At 33.7% G+C, this 27,207-nt stretch overlaps 3 protein-coding genes and 1 pseudogene across 3 annotated transcripts; all 4 read left to right on the top strand.

Annotated features, from left to right (window-relative positions):
* Nucleotides 1-2,874: 2,874 nt before the first annotated feature.
* Nucleotides 2,875-12,808, top strand: LOC129003394 (zinc finger protein 37-like). The gene is made up of 6 exons (XM_054431686.1): nucleotides 2,875-2,897; nucleotides 3,594-3,682; nucleotides 5,178-5,334; nucleotides 5,964-6,022; nucleotides 8,397-8,564; nucleotides 11,938-12,808. Exons 1-6 carry the CDS (start codon nucleotides 2,875-2,877, stop codon nucleotides 12,114-12,116), a joined length of 675 nt encoding a protein of 224 aa, XP_054287661.1. The 3' UTR covers nucleotides 12,117-12,808.
* Nucleotides 12,809-12,896: 88 nt separating this feature from the next.
* LOC129003395 (zinc finger protein 616-like) lies at nucleotides 12,897-22,107 on the top strand (annotated as a pseudogene).
* Nucleotides 21,953-23,765, top strand: LOC129002342 (zinc finger protein 875-like). The gene is made up of 2 exons (XM_054430078.1): nucleotides 21,953-22,163; nucleotides 23,449-23,765. The coding sequence occupies exons 1-2, from the start codon at nucleotides 22,007-22,009 to the stop codon at nucleotides 23,673-23,675; spliced, it is 384 nt and encodes a 127-aa protein (XP_054286053.1). The 5' UTR covers nucleotides 21,953-22,006; the 3' UTR covers nucleotides 23,676-23,765.
* Nucleotides 23,766-24,354: 589 nt separating this feature from the next.
* On the top strand, nucleotides 24,355-26,338 carry LOC129002344 (longitudinals lacking protein-like). Its single transcript, XM_054430080.1, has 2 exons — nucleotides 24,355-24,514; nucleotides 25,150-26,338. Exons 1-2 carry the CDS (start codon nucleotides 24,499-24,501, stop codon nucleotides 25,395-25,397), a joined length of 264 nt encoding a protein of 87 aa, XP_054286055.1. The 5' UTR covers nucleotides 24,355-24,498; the 3' UTR covers nucleotides 25,398-26,338.
* The last annotated feature ends 869 nt before the right edge of the window (nucleotides 26,339-27,207 follow it).

A 27,207-nucleotide genomic window follows, 5' to 3' on the forward strand; every position in this document is an offset into this window, starting at 1 on the left:
CAGATTAAGCTCTCATATTTATGTCCCTTGTTGCAGATTTCAGCAGTATCCGTAAGTTCCGTGCTGGTTTGTTTCCTTGTCAACAATGCCAGAGAGTATACAAGTACTCTGACAGTCTAGCAAGACACTTAAGGCTAGAATGTAACATACAACCTCAGTTCCAATGTCCTCTATGTGAATACAAAGCTAGACAAAAGATTCATCTTTCTCATCACATGATATCCAAACATCAAGCTTGTTTGAAAGATTTTGAGACTTAAGATTGTATTTATATAAAATTATTTATACTTTTGTTTAATGTTTAATTTTTCCTTTCATTTTATTTTACCGGTTAAGATCTTGAATAATAAACTGGTAAATGTTTGCTAATTAATAAAAATAAAACATTTCTATGTGTTCTTGATATCATGTAGTAGTTCATGTTTCAATTGTAAGTTGTACCTGTTAACTTTGCTAATTCTATAACGTGTGACAGTTATTTATTAGATCTAGATCATTAGAGATCTGTTGACACAATTTGAGTTGTTTAGGGGGTTTCAGAAGATTTCTATTCTTACATTAAAAACTTTCTTGACTCTGCAGTGTTACCAGTTGGCTGAAGAGAACTCATCAAATCTACAATTGCAAAATATTTCCTAAACTATGTATTTGACAAAGAGAAAAATCTTTGAGATGCTTTAAAGAATGAATGAAGGTATTGATAACCAAGCAGTCAAATCAAACTACCAAACAGCTCAGAAATTTAGCCATTGAATCGAGTAATCAACAGAGTTTACTGATGCTAAATTACCGATTTCTGTTGAACACACCAAATTTTTAACCAAACTAATAGGATGGCTGATTGTAAGCAATAGCATATTTTGTGTCACTTTAGATAAAGTAGAGTTTTAAAATGCAGCCTACTCTAGTACTCTATGAGAATCTCGTTCAACTCTTTTGGGAAAAAATTACTTTAGCAGGTCCATATAAATGGGATATCTGCTTTACTATAGAATTCAAAACAAAGAAACAGTTTGAACAAGTCATACAACAGTATATCTTTACCAATAAGCCGCGTTTACAAAGCCAGTTGACAGGCTATCTGCTTCAGGTAACTTGAAGTACACAATAGAGTAGATAACCAACCCCTAGCCTGCCTGTTTTACTGGCCTCATCATGTGAACATGGCAGTGTTAATAATCAATTTTATAGAATGACTAGGCAGAGTACATAATAGTAGTGTGCCAATAAACACTCTATAGAAAGACTTAATTTAATACTTTGATTCATTTATTTGTTGGTCACCTAAACACCTATAGAACAGTGATTCTCATCCTGTGGTACGCTGATACTGCTGATTTGTTACATGATTACATTACTTAAAATCTTTATATCTCAGGATGCCACCATTAGTTCATGGCTTATCATAACAGTTAATAGTCAACAGGATTGTAAGAAGTAGGACAATTCTGTGACAGATTAAATAATTAATGGTATTCCAGTAATAGGATTTAAATGTAAAGTTATATGCTCAGTGATCAGTTTTTCAATCTGGTCACCAATTGTGAAAATATCCCCTTTTTAGGAAAACACTGTCCCTATGTGGAAATAATTGGGCCCGCTTGGAATAAATCTTGATCCAGAAGTTTACAAGTTGGCTTCTACTCTTCATGCTTAGCATTCCCATTAAATTTTTATTACTTTTAAGTTTTATTTTTTTCAACTTATGCTATGGATTTCCTATTCATGTCAATAAATAAAATACTATAAAACAGACATTTATTTAATATTCTACTCATAGTTGGAAAATAGGTTAGTAAGATTGGGGAACTAATGAACAATAAACATATTCCATCCACAATCATCTTCAGGACTAAGTAGTAAGCAAATATTTTTGTCTTCCAAACTGTACGCCTAGGAAAAAGATTGGGTAAACACTGCTATAGAATACCTGGTTTTATACACTTAGCTGGTACCTAATATAATTTGTTCAACACACAAGTAACTTCCCAACGTGTTGTCCAGATGCTCCGAGGATATACACGTGCCCCAACTGTCCAAGGAAGTACAAACGCCATGACAGTCTTGGACGTCACCTGCGGCTAGAGTGCGGCCGAGAACCACAGTTTGGCTGCGACTTGTGCACCTTCCGAACCAAACATAATCACAACCTTAAGTGCCACATGGTGATGAAACATCCGCCCTAACATTCAGACACAGTTTGAATTTTTTTGTATTCACACAGTAAAATTTTTATTTACAACTTTTTTGATTTTCAATAACCGTTTTTCTTTGTCCCTAGTACTTGATTCCTAGAGTTTAATCAGATTTATACAACGTTAAGGTGGAAGAATGACTGTATGAATAATAAATTAGAGAAATCATGTTTAGCCAGGACTAATAAAAGACCAACAATTAAGGATGGATAGCTGGGTCCAGTCTCAAAACATAAAAAGCTATAAAATGTTCTCTGAATCAAATCCACAATATTGTGATTACTAAGATCCTCTTAGTACTTAGTTTTACTAAATCCACTTAGCTACTTGAATTTAAAACTATCAGGAACTTTTATTTTTATTCCAACCACCATCATACCTTTCATTTCTCATAGAAAATAATGCTATAGTACAACCATGTTAAGAAAAACAATAAAACTGTGCACCATCAGTATAATTTTAGAATTTTGTTAGGAATACAACAACATGTATTCTGTAGTGGTATTCAGAGTATTGTAGACCACTATTTCCTGTTACTCAAATCAAGCTCTGGTTGTTCCTATCCTATATACCACTCAGAACACAACTGTTTAAGTGTAGTTTGATATAATCATCTCATTCATTTTATGCTTTTTTCACTTCAAACGACTTTCTACATTTCATACTACTAACTAGTAGTATGAAACTTCAGTCCTGCAGGAGGTAAGTTGTAGCGAGGAAGTCACAGTGTCTTTAGAAAAACATTCTTGAAGTATACAGCTAGTTGTTGCTGGAAGCAGTTAAAAAATCAATTTAAAAAATGAACTACTCCATCTTTAAAGCAGTCCTTTGATTCCAATAGATTCTATATGTCTATTAATAACACTGGATTATACTGTATTTTGCATCAGAGGTTATTAGTTTCTTTTAAGTTCATTCATGATGTTGAGTTTATAGAGTTTAAGGGATTGTTTTGAACGTGTTTAATTTTTTATTTCATATTACAAAGTTTTAGCTCAAATACTGTAAGTTATAAGAATTTGATGAATATACAATACTGACAGTTAACTATGCACTTATCGGGTTTGTATTCTGTCACGCTATTAACTGAAACACCAACTCACTCTTTCCTGTCTGCGAGGCGGTCGTACCTAAGACATAGTATTTAGTGTTATACTTAGTTCTCAACATTTAGGCTGTTTGGGGGAGCAAGTCTACCTCCTCCACTTGAATGGATTAACAGCTGGGGTTTGCCAAAACGTCAATCAGTTGCAACAAACAACAAATAAAAAAAGGTGGGCAAACTGCCTAAATTTTGTGAATGGACTATAGCGTTAGGGAAAATATTCATTATGTTGATTTTGAAGAACTATAATAATTGAGTTTAAAACCTAGTTACATATGCTGCTTATTTTCTAGAAACATCGTTCCGTCGTTCTCGAGCTGGAGCCTTTGTTTGTCCGACGTGTCTCCGCATCTACAAATACCAGGACAGTCTAGCAAGACACGTAAGATTTGAATGTGGGAAAGAGCCCAAGTTCAACTGTCCTCATTGTCCATTCAAGTCCAAGCGAAAAGATAATTTGGACACACATGTTGTTCTTAAACATGGAGTTAAAAATCTGTGATAAACTTTTAATGTAAATACATTTTGCTTTGTAGTAAATTGTGTATTTTTCTGTGTAATTTCTTTTTGCATAAACTTTGTTTTGGAATCATGAGTTCTTGCTTTGAAAAATTACCATAAACTTGAAATAAAATGTTAAATTACAGATTTACTTACTGGCACTCAATTGAGAGAATTTAACTATACAAAATAGTATAAATAAGTTATTTTAGTAGTAAAATCCTGAACAAAATATAGAGAATCAATTCATAAAATTACAATTCATAGTTATTTTATAAGGTCTAAATTAAACAAATAAAAATTAAATATTGGCAGCACTATTATATAAGTTTTTCTTTTTCAGTTTTTCATAACTGATCAAAAATTCATAATAAAAAAACGATTTTATAATAATTGAGGCAAGTGATCTTTGAATACAACACGTTCCTGAAGCTCAATATAGAAGAAGAATTTATTCATAATGATTCTTTTCTACCGTATTCTGATAATGGTAAAACGTTAACATGGAAATTTAATATGTAGAAATTTGGATGGTAGCTGGATGATGGAAAAAAAACATGGTAGATGAATCTTAGTCAGTAAGAAAGCCACACAAATCATCTCACTCCATTCTACACTCATCCTCCACTCATATTTGGGTTAAAATATGCACATAGGTCCCCATCTCAGTTATTTGCAAATAATTTAAATACTCGTAGTGCTCATTTGACATTCAAATGGTCACTGTTTAATCCTGTCTCAGTCACTGGTTTTATTTTTTTTTTTTTAGACTGGGCCCAGCTGTTCTTGATCTTTGGGCTTTCCAATCACACGAATCATCTCCCTCTATTTTACACTCAACTTGCAATTATATTTTCAGCCTAAGACAGTTTGGCTGGGGGAGCGAGCTGATCTAGTGGTTAGAGCGCGGGACTCTGGTTCCTGGGTTCAAATCCCGCCAAATCACCAATGGATTTTTCTGAGTGATAATGCCGTAACCCCTAGGTGTAGCCTGAAGTAATGTAAAAAACAATTCCGGGCTCGTGCCTAGCATTCTAGGACAAAAAAATAAAAATAAAAATACAGTTTGGCTTGTTCAGAACAGCTGATTTTTGTAACTCAGCTGACTCCAACACACACATTTCTGCCTAAAGTCACACCTTTCAAACAAACTTTTGCATAACACGGTCAAACGATGTCATGTCAGCTTATTCATATCAAATTGACAAGCTGAATTGAACAGCAGGCTTTGAAATGCGCTCCTAGTTGGTGTTGAGGTGCCAAAAAATGACAGTGTCATTCATGGCTTTGTGTCTATAATCAAAGCGATTTCCCAAGTCGCTCTTAACAGGTTTATAGTAATATCTGGTGAATGGTAAAGTTGACTGTTGTTTCAGGTCAAGAAGTATTTGCCTGTCTCAAATGTCCCAAGATCTACAACCACCACAGGTCCCTTGTTCGCCATCTTCGTCTAGAATGTGGCCAAGAGGCACAATTTTCTTGTCCGCACTGCCCTTACCGAGCCAAACAACGTAACAACGTCAAGCTACACATGTACAAACTACATTTAGATAAACTTAATGTTTAGTAAAGTGAGAATTTTTTAATTCTTCAACAGATGTCGCAGTTTTATACCTGTTTCTTATACTTTTGATAGTGACTCAGTTGATAATAAACTATGGACCCATGGTCATGTCTTGAGTTGGCGTCTTGGTGCCATTATTAAACAATTATCAGTTGTTAAGTTCATTCATGTACTGTATTGTCTCAATCCTTATCTTACTTGATACACTTCATGCACAGGCCTTTAAGGCTCATTTGGAGGGGCTGATTTAGGAGAAAAAAGATGCTGCAAAAAAATAAATAAACAAAAAAGTTGTGAAAACTCTTTACTTTAAATTATGTTCTTATATCCTTCACATGTTGCACACCAGCTGTCTCACTTCTCAGTTTGAGGGATCTTGAGTCACCTGGTTGTGGATGTGAAAGATACGTTAACCTACTGGAGGAATTAAGTATTTTTTCCATTACAAAACAACTGTAAAATCAACATAAAAAAAGTTTTTGTGAATTTACCCCAAGTTTACCTCTTGATTTACTTCCACAACAGCAAAAAACATAATAATTTAGATGACTTATCTATCAAAAATTAGTTTCTTCTCTAATTTGTAAATCTGTTACAGCAATGCCGAGGTACAAGTGTCCTTCTTGTCCGAGGCAGTACTGCCATCAAAAAACGCTTAATCGACATCAGAAACTAGAGTGTGGACAAACAGGACAGTTCTCCTGCCCATACTGCAGCTATAGAGGGAAACAAAAGGTCCATTTGGAGAGTCACATCATTTGTCGCCACTCGGACCACCTGTCCAAGTCACCTTTGATGACACTTAATCTGTGAAAGAAGAAGTAGACACCAGAAACTGTAATGTAGCACTCAACTTAAAGCAACTACTGAGTCTAACGGATGGTCCATTTGGAGAGTCACATAATTTGTCGTCACTCGGACCACCTGTCCAAGTCACCTCTGATGACGCTTAATCTGTGAAAGAAGAAGTAGACACCAGAAACTGTAGTGTAGCACTCGACTGATTCTTCTACAGCAACTTCTGAGTCTAATGGATGATCCATTTGGAGAGTCACATCATTTGTCGTCACTCAGAACACCTGTTCAAGTCACCTCTGATGACACTTAATCTGTGAAAGAAGAAGTAGACACCATACACTGTAATGTAGCACTCAACTTAAAGCAACTACTGAGTCTAACGGATGATCCATTTGGAGAGTCACATCATTTGTCGTCACTCAGACCACCTGTTCAAGTCACCTCTGATGACACTTAATCTGTGAAAGAAGAAGTAGACACCATACACTGTAATGTAGCACTCAACTTAAAGCAACTACTGAGTCTAACGGATGATCCATTTGGAGAGTCACATCATTTGTCGTCACTCAGACCACCTGTTCAAGTCACCTCTGATGACACTTAATCTGTGAAAGCAGAAGTAGACAACAGAAACTGTAAAGTAGTGTTGCACTGGACAGATTCTTCTACAGCACATATAAACTAACAGAAAGTCCATCTTGAAGTTCCATAACATTTGGTGACCACTCCCTTTGGTAAATAGCGACTCATCACTTTTTATCATTTGAACAGTCAAGTGTATGAAAGGGTCTCGGCAAACCAACTGGCTTTTGTAGTTAATCATATTATAAATTAAATTATTAACTAATATTTTTAGTTTCTTATGCACAGTTTACATACAGCGACCACTAATTGTATAAAAGAGTTATTGTTACTCATATTTTTCTTGTCAATAATATTGTGTTATAAAATAATGTTGTTTTAAAATAAATAATTTGTTCATATTTACCTAACCTCTAAATTTAAGGTACTAAATAATAACCTGTCAATTGAAAACAATCAAAAGTTTTGTCTGAAAGTAAAATATGTTAAAATCATGACAACTTAAAAACATTGTTATGTCTGTTAACAAATCAAAAAATTTTTAAAGTTCCACAGTTTTTTTTAGAGTATGGAAAAACTTCCTTTTCATCTCTTTTTTTGTATCAGTACATATTATAAAGTATTCCATATTACTAGTATATTCAATTTTAAATCCATTTAGGATTTTTTTATGTCCCCTATCTTTAACACGTTCGCTACTGCAATAGTACGAAATTTTCCATTCACATGGACCAGCGACGCACATATGCGACGGCCGGTTTCCACCCATAGACTGCCGACGCATATATGCGACGGCTAGTCACATTAAAATAGACTGATGACGTATATTTGCGTCGGGGTTCTAATGTTATTAAAATGCTTATATTTTTGTAACGGTCTATTTGAAGGCACTGAATTCCCTGCAGTGGTCTACAGAGATGTCTGACGCACAACTGCGTCGCTTGGTCTGTGGATATGATGATTAGTGACGTCATATAATAGTTGGAAAAACTGGTCTTTACTTTTCTGCATCACTGTATGTATGTATGCTGCATTATCCTATGTAGCTTTTATATTTGTTCAGTTATAAACTGTTCTTGAATAATCTGTTTATTTCTTTACTTACTTTCACCTTAAAACACAAAAAAATGAACTGTCGCATATATGCGACGTTTAGTCTATTTCAAGAAAACTATGATAATTTTCACTATTGTCTTCGCTGTAGACCGGGCGTCGCAAATATGCGACATTACAAAAGGTTATAAAAAATACAAATAAACAAGAATAATTTATTTACAAACACGATTGTAGCACATTACAATGTAAATGATCACTGTTTTACAGGTTTTCGCCCGTGGTCTGTGTGTACTGTTATCCAAGTGACAGTCGGTCTATGTGTAAGATTCAAATGTATAACTCGGTCTGTGGCAATGACCGCGGCGTCGCATATATGCGACGCTCAGTAGCGAACGTGTTAACACTGTAGAAAATGGCTTTAAATGTAACGTAGACCCCGTCAAACACTATTGTTGTACGATAAAACTTTATAAAATTCAATTTTTAGTCAAAAACCCTACTACCCCATCCCATAGAATGCTCTTTTACGAGGGGTATATTCTAAGTGTCACAGAATTATGGCATTAAATATTCTAACACCTCTTTTCATTTATAGTTATGAACACGCTGTTGACTTCGCAAGTGCTGCTAACGATGAATTCTACACAGGCTTTCAAACCTCCCAATCCCCACAAGTGTACAAACTGCGGAAGAACGTACAAATACAGAGAGAATCTTGCGAGGCATTTAAGGCAGGAATGTGGAATCGAACCAATGTTTGCGTGTCAGTTTTGTCCTTATCGCGCTAAGCAGAAGACCACACTTCACACACATATACGAAACATGCACATTGACTCGATGCGAGAATTTGAACTGTTTAAAAAATCTAGTCAATAAATAAAGGTTTTCTTGTAAACACTATTATGATATATAATTAGAAATTTTAAGTAGTACAAATTTTATAAAATTCAAAATACAATGATTGTATCTGTTAACAATTAAAATTGCTCATTCAGAGAGAGCCAATCTTTCATGGTTCATAAAATTGTTTAAACTTAGCTTTTGAATAGATATTCAAATAACACTTTTTTCTTGCTAGTCTAGTAATAGATTTAAGAGTAGGATCTACTCTTTTAATCTGTGGTCTAGTTAAACAGTTTCATGATTTATATAACTTTTTCCATTAAAATCCATGTTTTTTTGCCCCTGAGCTGTAACGTAACTAAAAAAGGAGGCCTTACCTTCGTCAATCGGCTCAAAAGTTTGATAGAAACTTTAAAAGCTAATTGACAAAGGTTAACCCTACTTTTTAACTTTTTTCATCCCAGAAAAAGCAAGTAGTTCAAAGATATTCAGGCAACTCTTCAATAAATGTACAATAAAGTGTTTCACAGCTTTACAATTCAACGTGAGAAGAGTTGGCTATTTTAAAATTGTGATATAGAAGACTTGTTTTGTTTCAATAAAATTGAAACAAAATTTGGTTTAATTAATTTTAACAAGTAAATTAGAATACAATTATTGTAATTGTTATACATCTGATATTTAGATGTAAGATATTAAAAGTATTTTTTTTGTGATATTTGAATAATGTTTTTATCGGCCCATCCTCAATACACTCACAAAAAATTGTATTTGTTGCTGTTTTAAACTTTAAAATGCTTATAAATAGAGGTTTGGATACGTGTTTTACGTTGGAACACTTCCAGTCATTGCATTTTAAAATTTTCATATCATCAATTTTACAAAACTGCAACCTATTTTTTTTTTATTTTAGTGAATAAATACAAAGAGGGATAAAATGTTTTGAGTGATTTTTTCATCCTTTGTTCCCCAGGTAGTAATCAATACCAGGTAACGTCAAAACTGGTTTCTGTCGAGGGAAGTACTGAAGGTAGCTCCAAAACATTACGAAATGCAAATTATTTAACTCACTCTCCTTTTTAGGTATGATTTACAGTATATAATAACATTAACATTTGATATAATTGAAAATACTGATAGTTTTCAGTTGAATATTTTTACAGGTTTCAGGGGTATTTTTTAATATGGAACAATGGAGTTAAAACACAAAGTTTTGCCAACTTGAGATTGTTTTGAAAAGATTAACTTTTAAACCATGAGCTTTCAACTCTGGTATGTTGTGGCGGAAATATACTTGTATCAAGCAAGGAAGAGCCCGAATGGCCAGCACTGTGCGGAAATTCCTTTCGCACAGGGCATAGGTTCCTCCTTTATGTAAGCTTTGTAGTACATGAGGGCAAGGGGGCGTCGTTGGAATTTGCCCTAGACACCAGAAGTAGTGCTAGACACCACTTAAGTGTACCATGGAGTGTATCCTCTGTATCTTACTTGTCTGTGGCGCCCTAGACACCAGAACTAGTGCTAGACACCACTTAAGTGTACCATGGATTGTATCCTCTGTACCTTACATGTCTGTGGCAAAAGTGATAAACTGTATAATTTTTAAGTCACCAATGAACAATGGTGAAGTGGGTGGAAATTATCCTTCTCTGCATTCAAACAAAACGTCACTTTATCAACACTTTAATAATAGGTGACCAGTATTTCTTTTGAGACAACGAAGAGCGTTCCTGCACTGGAAGAGTTTGCGACAACACCACTGCAATACAAAACAATACAAAATCATACCTGTGTTATGATATGTCTGGTATAATTCACCAGGGTAGCTGAGCGGTTATAATGCTCACAACAATCAAAAGGTCACCGGTTCGAGCATGAGAAAAGTCAGTAGCTTTTTGATGGTTTAAAACTGGACCCAGCTGTTCTTGATCACTGGACTTTAAATAAATGATCCTGAAGCCTGGTTTACTCGGGTCGAGTATAGCAAGCGAGTTGTTCGGCCCAGTTGTTGATTTGTTTAACTCGCCTAATACTTGACTAGACTGTCCATACGCGTCCCTATTTCTGACTGGGAACATGTAACTTAGGCACAGAGGAGTAATCTTTATTACTTCTCTGTGGTGTAGGGTATTCCAATACCGTAGCATTCGTGTTTAATGTTGTTTGAGTTTAAAATGTCACGTTGAGAGTTAAATGCTGAACTTAGAACTTAAATCACGGAATTAGATTATTCAAATTAAAACTGAATCACCACTTAAATTCAGAGGTTGCTTAAAAGCTTTTTTGCAAATAGCTTTTAAATGGTGAAGAAAACAACCAAAGTGAAAGGTGATATTCCGAAAGAGAATTAAATTTGCTACAAATTACTATAATGTATGTCTTGAAAATACTCAATAATGGCAGCCAAAAGTTGCCTCCAAATAAAAAATGTGAAAACACTGTTTTCAATGTAAATCTGATCGAAAACATGTTTAGGGAGTGAGCTTTCTAATGACCCATTGATTAATAGATCCGGTCCAGTAGAACTGTAGATCTTTAGTTGTACAAAGATTTTTAAAACTGAACTTTATAAGAGTAGATTTACGTACAGCCAGACAATGCAATACAGGATCAACTGTTCAACTGAATCATTGAGCTTTAAGTGTTGAGTGAGTAGGCCTATACTGAACTAACATCAATACTGACTCACCCAGCGAACATGGAAAAAAATTATATTTAATTCTGTGGTCGCTGGACTCACTTGACAGCAGTATACAGATGTTTTGCGGGCAAATCATGGTGGAAGGGGGTAGTTACTGGGCCGAGCAATCCGGTTTTCAACTAAATCACTCGACTTGCTCTCAACTTACCTATTTTTACCAACTCGCCTGCATGTCTACAACAAGCGTGTCAGAGAGCGAGTGACAACTCGACTGACTCGCCCTTCGTACTCGACTTGTGTAAACCAGGCTTGAATGATGAAACCTGGTCTTATTCAGTAACATAGCTATACAGATCATTTCACATCATTTTACACTCATCCTTCACTCATATTTGGGTTAAAATATGCACATAGGTGGTGTCCCCATCTTAAATGGTAATGATAATATTAATGTTAATGCCTTATTCTCACCAAATAATTGTGTTATAACCATTATCATAAAGAGTTTTCTGTCATTTACTGCATAGTTTTGTTCACAAATTTGTCTCTGTCTTGACTATGTTTTATTCAACTCGTTGTACACTAAAGTATATATAACAATGTTATGCTTACTACAAATCAATTTTAACATTAACACAACATTTTTTCACAGATCCGCAACGCTATATGTGTGATCAGTGTGGCCGCACTTACAAGCGGAAGGGAACTTTACTGGAGCATACGACCCTAATCTGCAACAAAGAGCCTCAGTTTTCCTGCAGTCTATGTCCCTACAAGTGTCACACAAGACGTCGCGTTAAGCGCCACGTGTTGACTCAGCATTTCAGTTAGAATGGAACCGATCTGGCACAAGTGTTAGATTCATAAGTCCCCAGATTTTTTCATTCATTTGCTTTAGGTATTTAATTGGAGTTACTTACTTTTTTTACCAACATTACAATTACTAACACATTTTGGCTAAAAATGTTAGCATGATGGATCCAATGTGGTCCAGATTTAAATTTGCTCTTCTATTTGTGATTGGACATTATTGGCATTATTTATGTGTTTTATGTCAGAACAGTCTGAACCCTGTAACCAGTTGATTTGAGCATGGAGTGATTCATTGTACAGTAATTGTTTACTCAAGTCCCTTAACAATTGTTTAGTTTGTGTTTAGTACTTCTGTTCATGTCTGTAAGTTACCAGATAGAAATATTGTATTAGAAAAGTGTTGTTTGAAATTATAATACTACAGTACATATCTGTAAGTTACCACAATTTAATGTGTCATTTAAAAAAATATTAAAAGTCTAAACACAAAAAACTTTTATTTTTTAACATTTTTTCTCAGCAACTTTTAACATTTAATTTATAAAATTGATTTTTTACCATTGTAACAAGTTATCTATACAACAATTTTTGAAGTTCTCTTGACTTCTTTTTAGAATAGCTATTTATTTGTTGATTGATGTTTAATTGGAAAGAAATATATGTAATATCGGGATATAGGAATATTTTATTAATTAAATAAAGAGGCTAGGAGTCGTAGTATGATAGATTAGTTGTTATTAAATATTGAATAAAGATATTTAAGAAAATAATAGAGACCTATATTTTATTTTTTTCCAAATGGGTGAACCTTTAAGAAAGCATATGCGACCTTTGAACCACAAGTCATGGAATTATCACATAGCAACCCCTATTGGTGAATGGTGAGACTTGGACCCAGATCTCCAGGACGAAAAGCTTACAATCCAACCACTAAACTAGCTGCATTACATTTATTTCACATGTTTGGTATTTTGTATCCTATAAAACAACTACAGTATAACCAAATTTACTTTTCAATAGAAAAATTAATAATTCTCAGAAGTTACTTTTAATTAAAGAAGCTTTTGTATCACTCTTCTTAGTTAAAAATTTTATGTGTTATTTAAACTATACTGTTTAAATGGTTATTGCCTGATTAGAAGATGGATATTACCTTACTTATTTTTACATTATTGAAAGTATAATATTCTTCTTATACGAGTATTTAAAATACTTGTAAATTTTTGTTTGTCATCAATTACCAAATTACTGTAATCTGTGTCTCTTGATAGGTTTCACCATTGAATAAAGACCTACTGTAAATCTCACTGGGCCAGTAACAACCTTGGGTTTGAGTCTGCTAGTATCTACGCCAGAATCTAGGAGTGCTGCGCTGCTGCTGTGACTTTTAAAGTATAAATTTCCCTTGTATATTTACTAGCTGATAGCAACGCTGTAAAGAAGTCCGTTCTCTCGCCTACCACGCCAACGTCTGGCCAAGACCAACAGCCGAAGCGCTCTTAAATTCTGGTTTGGACGCTATCAGATTCAAATGTAACATCTTTTGGCTCAGAGAAAGTTCTTGGTTAGGTCTTTATTCTATAGCTTCACTCTAAATTTAGGATTTAAAATTTTTCTCTGTGAAAACTTCTTGTCTTTACAAACATACCTTAAATTAATCCAAAAGTTATACTTACTAGATTTTTTAAACACCCTCCTTGTTTAATACTTTATATTAAATAAATACTTATTTTCTGTCCAGAACTCAGATTTGGTTGTGAAACTTGCGGCAAATCCTATAAACAAAAGGATAATCTGAAAGCTCACATACGCTACGAGTGTGGGAAAGAGCCGATGTTTCCTTGCTCCATGTGTCCTTACAAAGCCAAGCGAAGGACACATCTGCGAACCCACATGGCTTCAAGACACACGATCCTGTTGCCACACCATAGAAACTAGAGAGTTGATTGTCTCTTCACTGTCCTCTCCTTAAAAGTCCTTCTTTTTTGCAAAAAATTGCTTCACTGTCCTTCATTTCTGTCCTTAAAATACTCCTTTATGTTTTTATAGCTATGTTTAGCCAAGGTTTATTTAAGAAACATTTTAATTTTGGTTATTTTTTAATAAATAAAAATGTTCAGTCCTCCTTTTACTTTTCCCCCCTATACCATAGTATATGGACAAAGTATTGTTTTTGTCAAAATTTTTGAGTTTGAGTTTTGATTGGATATATCCGTTTATTTGGGTCCCCCTGAACCCAAAAAAAGTGGTTTTCGAAGTGATGTCTGTGCGTGTGGATGTGTACAGAGCTACAGACCGCACCTGTGGTCCGATTTTGATGAAATTTGGTAGTTAAGTTCAAATGGCTATTGCCTGATTAGAATATGGACATTACCTTACTTATTTTGACATTATTGAAAGTATAATATTCTTCTTATACGAGTATTTAAAATACTTGTAAATTTTTGTTTGTCATCAATTACCAAATTACCGTAATCTATGTCTCTTGATAGGTTTCACCATTGAATAAAGACCTACCGTAAATCTCACTGAGCCTATAAAAACCTTGGGTTTGAGTCTTCTAGTGACCACGCCAGAATCTAGGAGTGCTGTGCTGCTGCCGTGACTTTTAAAGTATAAATTTCCCTTGTATATTTACTAGCTGATAGCAACGCTGTAAAGAAGTCCGTCCTCTCGCCTACCGCGCCAACGTCTGGCCAAGACCAACAGCCAAAGCGCTCTTAAATTCTGGTTTTGACGCTATCAGATTCAAACGTAAAATCTTTTGGCTCAGAGAAAGTTCTTGGTTAGGTCTTTATTCTATAGCTTCACTCTAAATTTAGGATTTAAAATTTTTCTCTTTGAAAACTTCTTGTCTTTACAAACATACCTTAAATTAATCCATAAGTTATACTTACATGATTTTCAAACACCCTCCAAGTTTAATACACTACGACTACATTTACTAAATACTTATTATTTTCTGTCCAGAACTCAGATTTGGTTGTGAAACTTGCGGCAAATCCTATAAACACAAGGATCATCTGAAAGCTCACATACGCTACGAGTGTGGGAAAGAGCCGATGTTTCCTTGCTCCATGTGTCCTTACAAAGCCAAGCGAAGGACACATCTGCGAACCCACATGGCTTCAAGACACACGATCCTGTTACCACACCATAGAAACTAGAGAGTTTATTGTCTCTTCACTGTCCTCTCCTTAAAAGTCCTTTTTTTGCAAAAAATAGCTTCACCGTCCTTCATTTCTGTCCTTAAAATACTCCTTTATGTTTTTATAGCTATGTTTAGCGAAGGTTTATTTAAGAAACATTTTAATTTTGGTGATTTTTTTAATAAATGAAAATGTTCAGTCCTCCTTTTACTTTATCCCCCTATACCATAGTATATGGAGAAAGTATTGTTTTCGTCAAAATTTTCGAGTTTGAGTTTTGAGTGGATATATCCGTTTATTTGGGTCCTCCTGAACCCAAAAAAACTGGTTTTCGAAGTGATGTCTGTGTGTGTGTGGATGTGTACAGAGCTACAGACCGCACCTGTGGTCCTATTTTGATGAAATTTGGTAGGTAAGTTCTAATCCATGGAATCTCCAGGCCTTTTTTCACTTTATTGAAATTTTGATTTTTAATGGAGATTTTCCTATAAAAAACTCTTAAAATAACAGAAAAATTAGATTTTCTCAAAAACGGCCCAAACGATTTTGATTAAACTTTATGTTACAGCCCTTTAGATTCTGAACAAAATGGTATAACTTCAATTGCTATAAAAATTGGGGACTCAGTTTCTAGTGAACTGGGGACTCAGTTGGTAGTAAACTGGTGGATATAAAGGTATTAGGCCTACTGCAGGTGATTCTATGTGTGAAAAGATCTTTTCCTCCTCTGCATAGACTCTCACATATTTAACAGAAAAAATATTTTACATTTTTTAAGTTAATTGCAGTGCTATTCAAGGGCAGTTGGTTATTTTGACACAATTATTTGATGTTTTTGAACAATCAAAAGCTAATAACTTTGCTTAGGATCAATTCAGCAACTTAATGGGTGAGTACTCACTTACCTACACAGAATAAAGATGTAAAAGATTATTTAGATAAACATAAACAAAAAGGGTTTCTGAGACCTTTGAAATTTTTATTCAAAAGGTTTTGATCCATCTTTGCAGTCAGGAAGACGTTTACATGAATATGAAATATTCTAATATTTCACATTTGGATTTTCCATGGCCATAGCCACAGCCTCCTCTAACACAAGGCCACGGCAAGACAAAAGTGTCAACACCACTGTCCCGGCAAACCAGAACATCTGTTGCATTAACATTCTGTTTACTTGTTTGTTACTTCTGTTATTACCATGGCCACAACAGGCCTTGCCACAACAGGCCTTGTCACAACAGGCATTGCCCCACACACAACGCCAACGTCTTGTAATCAAGGAGGCTATGCCATAGCACTTGTAGCACATTTTTATAGTATACCCGTTTGCTCAAAATTCTTTGTTATTAGGCTGTGGGGTGTTCCCTTGTGACCAGTGCGGACGACAGTACAAAAACAAAGGAACCCTGACGTTCCATCTCCGTTACGAGTGTGGGAAAGCGCCTCAGTTCCAATGCACGATCTGCAATTTCCGCACTAAGAGGCGAAGCAACTTGAAAGCTCACCTTCTTAGACATGTCTGACTTCATTGTACAATAAATAAACAAAAAAAAACCATGCATCTGTTTTTTGTTCTGAACAACTGCCATGAAGGAACTCAAGAAGTTTACTGTTTTTTTTATATGATTTAAATTTTGATTACAATTAATTGTGGTTTGATCATTTAATTACCAAACTTTGAACTTAAGAAATATACTAAGAACATAAGAAATATTATTATTTAATACTTTCATGTTGTCTTTCACAAGTTTTGAATACTTCCAATTACATGCAGCCCAGGATGCTGGTAAATAACTTTAAATGTATTTGTTAATTTTTTTATTAAACTAATTTTTTATTTTACATATTTTTAAAATATTTTTTAAAGTAAATCACTCTTTAGGTTAAACATCTTCAACAGACAGATTTTAAATATGGTAAATTAGTAGTTATATTCATCTAACTATCTAAAGCAAACGTTTTATTATTCTATGATGTGGTTTCCTCTTGTTAAAAATGTTCAGTTACAAATTAATTTTTGAAAGGTAAAAGAGTAATTAGATAACTAGTTTTTTCTTTGGAAACGAGTTTTAAACCATATTAAAATGTGCAGATTGAGCACAGGCTCTCTTGTAGCATTTTTTGTTACTCCTCAACCAGTTAACCATAACAGTAAATATGCTTCCAGTGTCCAGCGTTGGAGTCTGTTTCCCCTGCGATGTATGCAACAAGATCTACAAACGGCCGGAGAGTTTAGCGAGACATAAGAGGAACGAATGCGGGAAAGAACCGAAGTACCTCTGTGAACTGTGTCCCTTCAAAACGAAACACAATTTCAACCTAAAAACACATATGGCTTTGAAACATCATGTTCTTTAGTTATTTGTCACAATTAAATAATTATATTGTGTTGATTTACTTAAGTAGTTTATTCTTTTCACTTTATTCGGTTTAGTAGATGATTGTTTTAAGGAACCTTTGTGCACGAAAGCTTAAGTATTGAATTGGACCACTGGACCACTAATTTCAAATTAAATTACTAAATTTGTGACACACATATCCTAATAAACAGGTCCATTAAATATTGAGCAACCTTATGTGGGTGAGTATCTAATAATATTTATTTTCAAAAATTAATCTTTGTAGCTATGTCACATCAACTATGGTTGTAACAATAACTTGCTGGGGAAAATACAATTTTGACAATAGCACCCTCTGTGAGAGCCTTAATAAACTAAGTTAAATTTTACTACAAATTTGGTTACAGTTGGTATATTGAATGTATACTTTAGTGTCCAAAAGTTTAGATCATAAAACAACACCTACACACCACGGTGAAAATTTAAAGAAAAAAAAATAGTTTAGAATTAGAGAGATCATAGAGTTTACTAAGATCAGTTGTTTCTGGTTTTATTGTGAGAATTATTCATCCCAAACCATCAAAAACAGCTAACTCAGTTCCAAACTATAAAAATTATAAAAAATTTCATTATTTCACTGATAACCTTCCCATTTGCTACTACAATTAAACAAAAAACTTGTTTCTTTTCTAGTCTATTCTTAGAATGTGTTAAACAAAAATTTAAATGGTAATGAAAGCTTGCCTTTTTAGGTCTGTTCAACAATCCCTACATCTGCGACCAGTGTGGGGCCAAGTACAAACACCAGAGGAACCTAACCAGACACATCAAGATAGAGTGTGGGAAGCCTCCGGCTCATCAGTGTGCGTTATGTCCGTACAGAGCTAAACGGAGAAACAACTTAAAGTCTCACTTCATAATGAAACACCCTCAAGATGCATTGCTTCTCGAGTAACCTCAAAATAAAGTCTTAAAAATTTAGACAAAAATAAAACCGGTATCAATGTAAATGTTAAATGGGAGTATTAGTAAAGTGGTGAGATACTGGATTCAGTATATACAACTTTAGCGTATCCACAAAAGTCTGACATATATCCATAAAACTCCTTTGTATCCACAAAACTCTGCTGTATACTAAAAACTCTGTTGTATCCACAACACTCATATGTAGTATCAAAAATTTAATTTTTTTTACTGTTTTCATAAAATGTTAAAGTAGGTATGACCTAACAACAAACATGAAAAATAAAAAAAACTGATAAAACAATGAGAAAATCCTGAACAGTTAATAGCACTTTGATATACATTTCATAATGTGCTATTTGTTAAAAGAATTACATTTTTCTCTTTTGGTCTGTACTTACCTGTAGTACTCTGTTTACCATATGTTATTTTATGAACCACATGTTATTTTTCAATATTAATTTTGTAAACAGTTGTAGTACTCAATACATTTTTTGTTTAACTAGCAGTGAGTGTCAATTTATCCATATTTTTGTTTCAAATAATCATTTTAAGAACATCAGTTTCAAGTGGCAACATAGACAAAAATAGTTAAATATAGACCGTCAGCTGTGCTGCGGTTACCATAGGTTCTGGCGCACAAAAGAAACCTGTAGTTACAGCCTACGCGCTACACGTAACTATACAGCGCTCCCAGCGTTGTGCGCCAGAACCTATAGTAACCATGGTAACCACCGCACTGCTGACAGTCTATATTTAATTCTGTTTGTCTATGATATCAAACATCATTACATTCAAAACATTTGTTCAAGTAATACTTAAAAGGTAATTCAAACACTCTGTATTTCTGTATTCCGAAGGTTTTGCACAGTATGACAAAATAGTAATGTTTTAAAAACTCTGATCATAATAAACCTGACTTTGATTTTTGGTCTTCAGAAGGCCACAACGTCATCGAACGAGCAAAAATACTGGTTGAAGTTTCAGATGCTGCAGCACATACTCTAGGCTGGTTCAACAACAAGGTCTTTGACCATCGACTTTGACCATGGATGCATACATATTTTAATTCTATTCAAATTTCAATTCTGTTCTGAAAATCTTCTTCACTATTCCAAAAACGATTGTAATTGTAGAATGTTCTTTACAGTTACAAACATTTTGTTAACTTTCCAGCAGTTTGGAATCTGCCAGGCCTAATGTCCTCTGGTCGTCCGTTCGCTTGTATCCAGTGTGGTGCAGCCTACAAACACAAACGTAACCTGATGAGGCACTTAACACACGAATGTGGTAAAACTCCTGCGTTTGCATGTCAGAGGTGTCCTTACAGATGTCACAGAAGGAATAGACTCCGGTTTCACATGCTGACCAAACATGAAGATCCTGGGGCTTCAAGGATGCTTCAGATTTAGTTGCAGTGAAACTCCGATAATCGGTAACCTAAATTAAAAGGCAAAGCCGAAAGTTATAGAAACAATTTTTCGTTTATTCAATAGCTGGAATTTAAAGACTGTTTCAGTTCATAGAAATGTCAAGTGTAAAGACTAAAAAAATATTAAAATCTATTAATAAAACACCCATTGACAACATATAAAAACAATTACACTGTAAAGAAAATACACGGTAGTGTAAATTTTTCTTGGCTTGGATTAACATTTGATTGGGATGGTCATGTCCATAAAACTTTAACCTCAATAAACTCAGGAATGTATGATTTAACATGAATCAAGTTATTACCACAACTTACAAATTTATACAATTTTAAAAATATATATTTTTGTTTATGCACACTTTTACATTTCTTTTTGTTTTTCCCTGGGACATATCTACTATAAAATCACTGGATGATATTTCAGAACAACAACAAAAAACTACACAAATATTTCTCAAGTTAAAATTCTGATAATTCAGTTAAAGAACATTTTAAATTTAACGGTTTTAAATATTTACTGGCTACAGCTAAATATAAATTTGAGGCCATTTTTGTTGCAAGAGGTGCAAACAATAAAAAAAATCTCTGATATTCCAAGACAAGAAAAGATTTCTAAAGAATATTTAATAAATAAGCATTTGTATTCAACAGAAGAATGTGCTACCTATTTGTGAATAGTGAATAATAGTGAGAAATCTGTTGTAGTTTTTATTTAATGTTTTAATCCAAGCACCTTTTGTACAGGTTTTTTTCTCTCTCTAAGTTTTATGAATATTTTACTATATTCAGATCCGTAGTTTTAGGTTACTTAAACTATTGACTCTATACATTGTACCATAAAAATTTTTGAATAAAGATTTTTCATTATGACTATTTTTAAATTCTGTTCTCTACCTCCATTTTTGTTACTGACGTTGTTGAAGTTTAATAAAATATGCTATGGATTACAATGGGTTTTCCCATTGTATTCTTTCCTATCAGTTTGACTTAAAGTCAGCATATTCAATAAAGATTGAAATTAGTAAATTACCAGCTCAATCTGTCAGTGGCTCTATTTAACGCGGTCCGTTCAGATAAAACATCAGGCGACAACTCTAATACGTTGATGGAATGTCTAGTTTTCTCAACAAAGAATAATGTTCCCATTTACAATAATAAACAATGCTGATTTTATTCTGCAAATCAGCTGATTTTAAATAAGGTTCCAAATTGTAAAATTTGGAAACGGGTAAAATTTTGATTATCTAATAAATTCTACTCAGTAAATGTCCATTAACTTTTGTTACAAAGGCTTTAAAGAACTAGATTCCTACGTTTTGACCCAACCAAAGGTAGTCTATAAAGATGATTTGGCTTTATTTCAGCTTTTTCTGGAGGGAATCCACCGTTCATTTGTACCGCTTGTGGAAGAAGCTACAAATACATGAGAAACTTAAAGCATCACGTCCTTCGTGAATGTGGCGTAGAGAGACAATACCCTTGCGAATGGTGCGAGTATAAGGCGAAACAGAAGAGTCATCTGAAGGCACACTGGGCCCATAAACACAACGAGATTTTCTTCAGTAAACAGGAATTTAATTCCATTGGAGAGGCTTCAAACTCAAAAAATCCCATTTAAAAAAATAAGTTGTTGATCGTTTTATGTATTTTTAAAATACTAATTATTTTACATGTAAGGTAGAGTATTAGTTTTTTTACAGAATAAAAAACACTTACTTACTTTCTGTATAGTTCTCAAAATCCTGTGTCAAGTTACTTATTTTTAAGAAAAAAAGCATTAAGGTCTACTTTGTTTTAGTCTAAAAATCAACCTGAAATGGAGCGGGGAAAAGAATCTACTATATTTATCAATTTACATTACAAAAATATACAATTAATAATTGTTTCATAAGGTTTTACATTTATGGGTGGTGTGTGGATCCTAACCCGTGGTATCTCCAGGGTTTTTTTTAATTTTTTGAAATTTTGATTTTTAATGGTGAATTTCACATGCAAGTAATTTGAATTGGCAAGAAATTGTTAAATATGAAGCTTGTTTATTTTTTCGTAGGAGGAACACCCGGGACATTTACTTGTGAAGACTGCGGAAGAAAATATAAATACAAATACAACCTGAACCAACACAAGAGGAATGAATGTGGAATGGAACCTAGGTTTCCATGTATATACTGTGAATTCCGAAGTAAACAGAAAAGTAACTTAAAATCCCACTACTTCAACAAACATAAGGACAAACCATACCCTTTCTAGCGATGGCCCTGTGACAAAATAAGCCAATAATTAAAAATTTCTGCAGAAAGTTTTTAGTTTTTGTATGATCTGAACATAATTATCTTAGTGTTCGTGTTTATGTTATTAAACATGTTTGAATCGATTTTGATATAATTTTTATCACACACGCTATTATCCCATGGACGTATATATTCCCTCACAATACTTAGGAATATAAGAATGGGAATTCCAGGCTTGGGTGGTCATTCACAACAAAAGAGGTATTGCAAATGTTTACAATTTAAAAGAAAACCTGAAAGCATATGAATGATTTTTAGGAACTGTGAACTGATGTTTCACACTTTGTATGTAGCTTTCTTGTAAAACTGTGAATCAGTGGCACGATTAGTCAAATATAACCAGTAGAGTACTGTACAGAGTTAAAATAATAGTAATTTGTCATAAGAATTAATTTTTTTATTGCTTCTCCTAAACCATAATGCTCTAAAAAAGCATTAAGGTCTACCTCGTTTTAGTCTAAAAATCCACTTGAATTGGAGCGGGGAAAAGAATCTACTGTATTTATCAATTTAAATATAAAAAAAATACAATTTATAATTGTTTTATTAAGATTTACAATTATGGAGCTTTTTGTATTAGTTATTTGACTGTAATACATTTTATTTAAGCACTAAGAATAGGCATGGAAGAAAATTTATATTTTATTAATTTACCTTCAAAAGGTAAAATATATTCAAAAAGGTTCCGATTTTGAAGAAATGTGGTGTGTGGATACTACTAATCCATGGTATCTCCAGGGTGTTTTTCAAATTTTTTGAAATTTAGATTTTTAAAGGTGAATTTCACAACAAAAATGAAATAAGAAAAACTAAATTTTCTCAAAATGGCCCGAACGTTTTTAATTAAAATTTAGTATGTTATATATAGTACTTTTAACTCTAAACTGTACAAATTATGGTTTGAAAGTTACTGCATCGTTTGTGAATTTCCCTATATATAATCTAAGTTACTCTTACCGCTTACCCAAGTGTCTTGATATGGATTGTTGACAAGCTAATGGGAGAAAGTATGTGTCAGATTGCTGATACCGTTTATTATTTTGTTCACTAAGGCCAACAGTTTGTGCTCACTTCGGTTTCCAAACTAGACCTATCAAAAAGAGTCACTGTAGACTAGCAATGAAGTATACTTTTACGATTATCACATTTTTATAAAATAATGTGATTTTGTAACAGGTTACGGTATCAAACCGTTCTCCTGTGACGAGTGTGGACGCAGCTACAAGTACAGACGGAACCTGGTACAGCACAAACGTATCGAGTGTGGCAAAGAGGCGAGCCTATGCTGTCCGATATGCCCATATAAGACAAACGTCAAGAGCAACTTGAAGGCTCACTACGCTACCCGTCACTCGGAACAACTCGTCGGCAAAATAATATCTGACAAACATTTTTCTTTCTAGTAAAATTTATTTTCTAAAGTGGTTGACTCAGTTTATTTCCTTCAGTTTGTTTTGTTTGTTCTAAGAAATGAATGGTCAGTCGTAGGTAGCACTACTGGGAATCCAAGGCTGCAATGTATTGCATTTACGTCCCATTGCCGTTAATATTTTTTGTTTTTATAGTTCATTCTTGCACTGAATTAGCCACCCCTTGTGTCAATCTGTGTATTACCACACTTTTTTTTTTGAGTAATGCAGATGTTAAAATATTATAATTAAGTAGCAATGCATTTTATGCTAAGGATGTTATGTATATGTTAATACAATTTTTTAATTTTTTTACGATCATCTTAGTCGATTAGCTGACAACACACATTTTATGCTCGTGGGGTAGTTTTTTTTCAAATACATGCAATACTTTTTTTTCAAAACTAGACCTAAATGTGTGCCTAGTGGTTAACGTTTTGAACTTTGTTTGAAGAGGTTATTGATTTCTCCTGGCATATTCAAAACAATATGAGCAGGTTATGCTTATTCTCTTCCATTTGAGTTTCTCATTAACAAATTTAATATAATTCTGTTGTTGACAAACAACCTCATATGATTTTTTTAGCTGTCTTCTTGTTTTAAACGTTTTTACCAATTCATGTAAACTCTGTTTCTGTAGATTTTGAGATGTTCGACTGCCAGGACTGTGGGAAGATATACAAGTACATGAGGAATCTCAAAAACCATCAGAGGTTCGAGTGCAACTTGGAGCCCAAGTTTCCTTGTTCTGTGTGCAGCTACAGGGCCAAGCGGAAAGGGACTCTGAAGAGACATTTCTTGAAGCTCCATCCTGACCATGAACACCCTGCCTAGTCAGTAGTCGGCTATCAACAGATTTTGCATATTGAGCTGGATTAAGTTATTGTTAAGTTATAATCAAATCAAGAATGATATACTCATATGCACTTGTACATTACTAGAGCAGAGTCAATAACTTATTTTAAGGACAGGTTTAAGTTGTTAAGTTTTTGTATACAGAAGACCTCACTTTGTGTATGTGGGCTGACTAGGATAAATCCCAGAACGTAACATTTTTAGCGTCACAAAATTTCCAAAATTTAAAGAAAATTTATTTTTTTGAATAATAATGTGAAAAACATATAAATTGCAATCAATATTTTAAGCTCTAAATAAAGTTAAAACTTGTTTTCTCCTGCAAACTTAAATTCCAAAAGCTTTCCATGGAGGGAAACGTTCACTTTCAAAACATTAAACAATTTGAATGTATAGAGAAAAAACTATACCTATTATCTCAGTAAATATTATATTTTGACAACAATCATTTGTTAAATTCTAACTGAAGTCATTAATTATCGTGCGATTACTGCCATTATTGTGCCACATTTGTTATCATATCATGACCACAGTCATTATATTTTGACCATAATGATTAATATATTCTATCCACAATTATTATCATTCTAACAACAGTCATCATTATTTCCAGATGGTGCTGTATGGGAGTGTGGGGCTTGCAGCAAAAAGTACAAGTACAAATACAATTTGACACAACATCAGAAACTGGAGTGCGGCAAAACGCCGCAGTTCTCCTGCCATTTGTGTGACTACAAGGCCAAGTGGAAGAGTAACCTGAAGAGTCATTACGTGTACCGCCACAACGACCAACCGTTTCCCTTCAAGACGCGGTCCACCTGTGACGCAATGAGTAGTAACAATGGGCAGTCAACTCTTTAGGGGTTGTCCAAACAGCGGCTATCTTGAGAAACATTATCAAATCCTCTCTTTAAAAACTATTTATGCAAACTCATTGACGAAAGAGCTGAAAACCAAAACTTAAAAATGTTACAATGATAAGTCTAGATTTGTATATTTTATGCCTTATGTATTTATGATTATGTATGCTTTATTTATACTTTATTTGCATACACTACAAGCATTGTTGGTGCCACAAACCATTATGTTTGATCAATGGCAGAGTTCAAAATGTCTTCCTAACCAGGGGACACCACTGTAAGGTATAGAGACCCACCTAAAATTGATCATTTATGATTTGGGTGAGAATTGACACTGAATAAAATCAGGCATTTGTAATTTTTATCTTGCCTAACTTAACTGAGTATTATTAGTTCACCAAAACCGAAAGGTGCTCTATGTATTTTACTACTTTTTACTGGCCATTTTACTATTTACCGTAACGTTACCACTAAAAACTCGGTTAAGCTTTGGATTTTTGTGTCTAATGGTAAAGTAAAATATTGTAAACTAAGTAGTTAAATCAAATTATAATTCCTTAAGCTCTAAGGGTTATATTGACATTCTAAAAGCCAGTGTAAATTTGTTTATGAGTTTACAGACCAGAAATTGACATCCCTCCCTCTGAGCATATTATTACAATTCATTACTTAAGTAGTAGTTCTTTACTCCAGTTTACTATGGTTTTCTCTTTGTGTTTGGATTTGACCTAATTAAACATTTAAATATTGTTATTATTTTTGTTGGTTGTATTCAGTTATTTCAATAAAAATATATAGTATAGCTGCAGTGTTAAAACATTTTTATCAGGTAACTCAGAACAAATTAGTTTGGACATATATTTACTTTTAATACCATTTTTAGACATTTTGCTGCCCGAGAATCCTCTGTTAATACATGATTAATACAATCAATCAATACTTTTGTTTATTGCAAGCAAAGCTTTTTATAAAATTAATAAAGAAATACTAAACCAATTTTATTGTTTTAGTTCAACCTATATTGTACTGACTACCGAGAAATCCAAGGCGGACAATAACAAATAACTCATTTGAACTTGCATTGAAATGCTGACAATGAGTGATTTGGTGAATGATTGCCCTCTATATGCATTACCAAATGGGCTCTATCTAAAAAAAATCGAAAATACAGATGAAGCAGCTCCACCTTTAACAAGGGAGCTAGATTTTGTTTGCAAAAATTGTTTTTGCAATGTTTCTTGGGGTTTGGTTGTCTTTTGACCAATTTTGTCATATTTATATTTTTACTTCCTCCACCAGTACATGTGGAGAAAATGTTATTTTTGTCAAAAAAATTTGAGTTTTAGGTGGATAGATCCATTATTTGGGTTATATGGGTTCCCCTGAACCAAAAAAAGTGGTTTTCAAAGTGATGTCTGTGCTTGGAAATTTACGAAGCTATACACTACAACACTGTGGTTCGATCTTGATTAGATTTGGGATGAGTACCTCCTGGCGTTTTTTAATTATTCTTATTATTGTGATTTACTTATAAAAACCCATCAAATAACTGTAAAATATAATTTTCAAAAACGTCCCGAACCATTTTGTTTGAATTCTAGTATGTCACAGTCTTTTTCACATTAAACAAAACAGTAAAACGTCCATTGCTGTAAATTACGGTTCAAAAGTTATAGCAAACTTTTTATTTGTCCCATAAAATATCAGTTTCTCTCACCTGACACAAGTATGTGTCAGATTTCTGATACCGTTTATTTTATTCTTAAAAACTTAGTAAAGACTTTGGCTACTTGTATTTTACATAGTTGTAT

Source organism: Macrosteles quadrilineatus, unplaced genomic scaffold (assembly GCF_028750875.1).
Source record: "Macrosteles quadrilineatus isolate MER2022 unplaced genomic scaffold, UCM_ALF_1.0 Scaffold_9__3_contigs__length_116548681, whole genome shotgun sequence".
NCBI lineage: Eukaryota > Metazoa > Arthropoda > Insecta > Hemiptera > Cicadellidae > Macrosteles > Macrosteles quadrilineatus.

Bases quoted from the DNA above. Each gene is read 5' to 3' on its own strand.
- LOC129002342 (XM_054430078.1), top strand. From the start codon at position 22,007: ATGAAGCTTGTTTATTTTTTCGTAGGAGGAACACCCGGGACATTTACT. The intron at 22,164-23,448 runs GTAAACAGAAAA...ATTTTGTAACAG, and splicing joins TATATACTGTGAATTCCGAA to GTTACGGTATCAAACCGTTC.
- LOC129003394 (XM_054431686.1), top strand. From the start codon at position 2,875: ATGAAACTTCAGTCCTGCAGGAG. The intron at 3,683-5,177 runs GTAAGATTTGAA...CTGTTGTTTCAG, and splicing joins AGGACAGTCTAGCAAGACAC to GTCAAGAAGTATTTGCCTGT. The intron at 6,023-8,396 runs AATCGACATCAG...TTTCATTTATAG, and splicing joins ACTGCCATCAAAAAACGCTT to TTATGAACACGCTGTTGACT.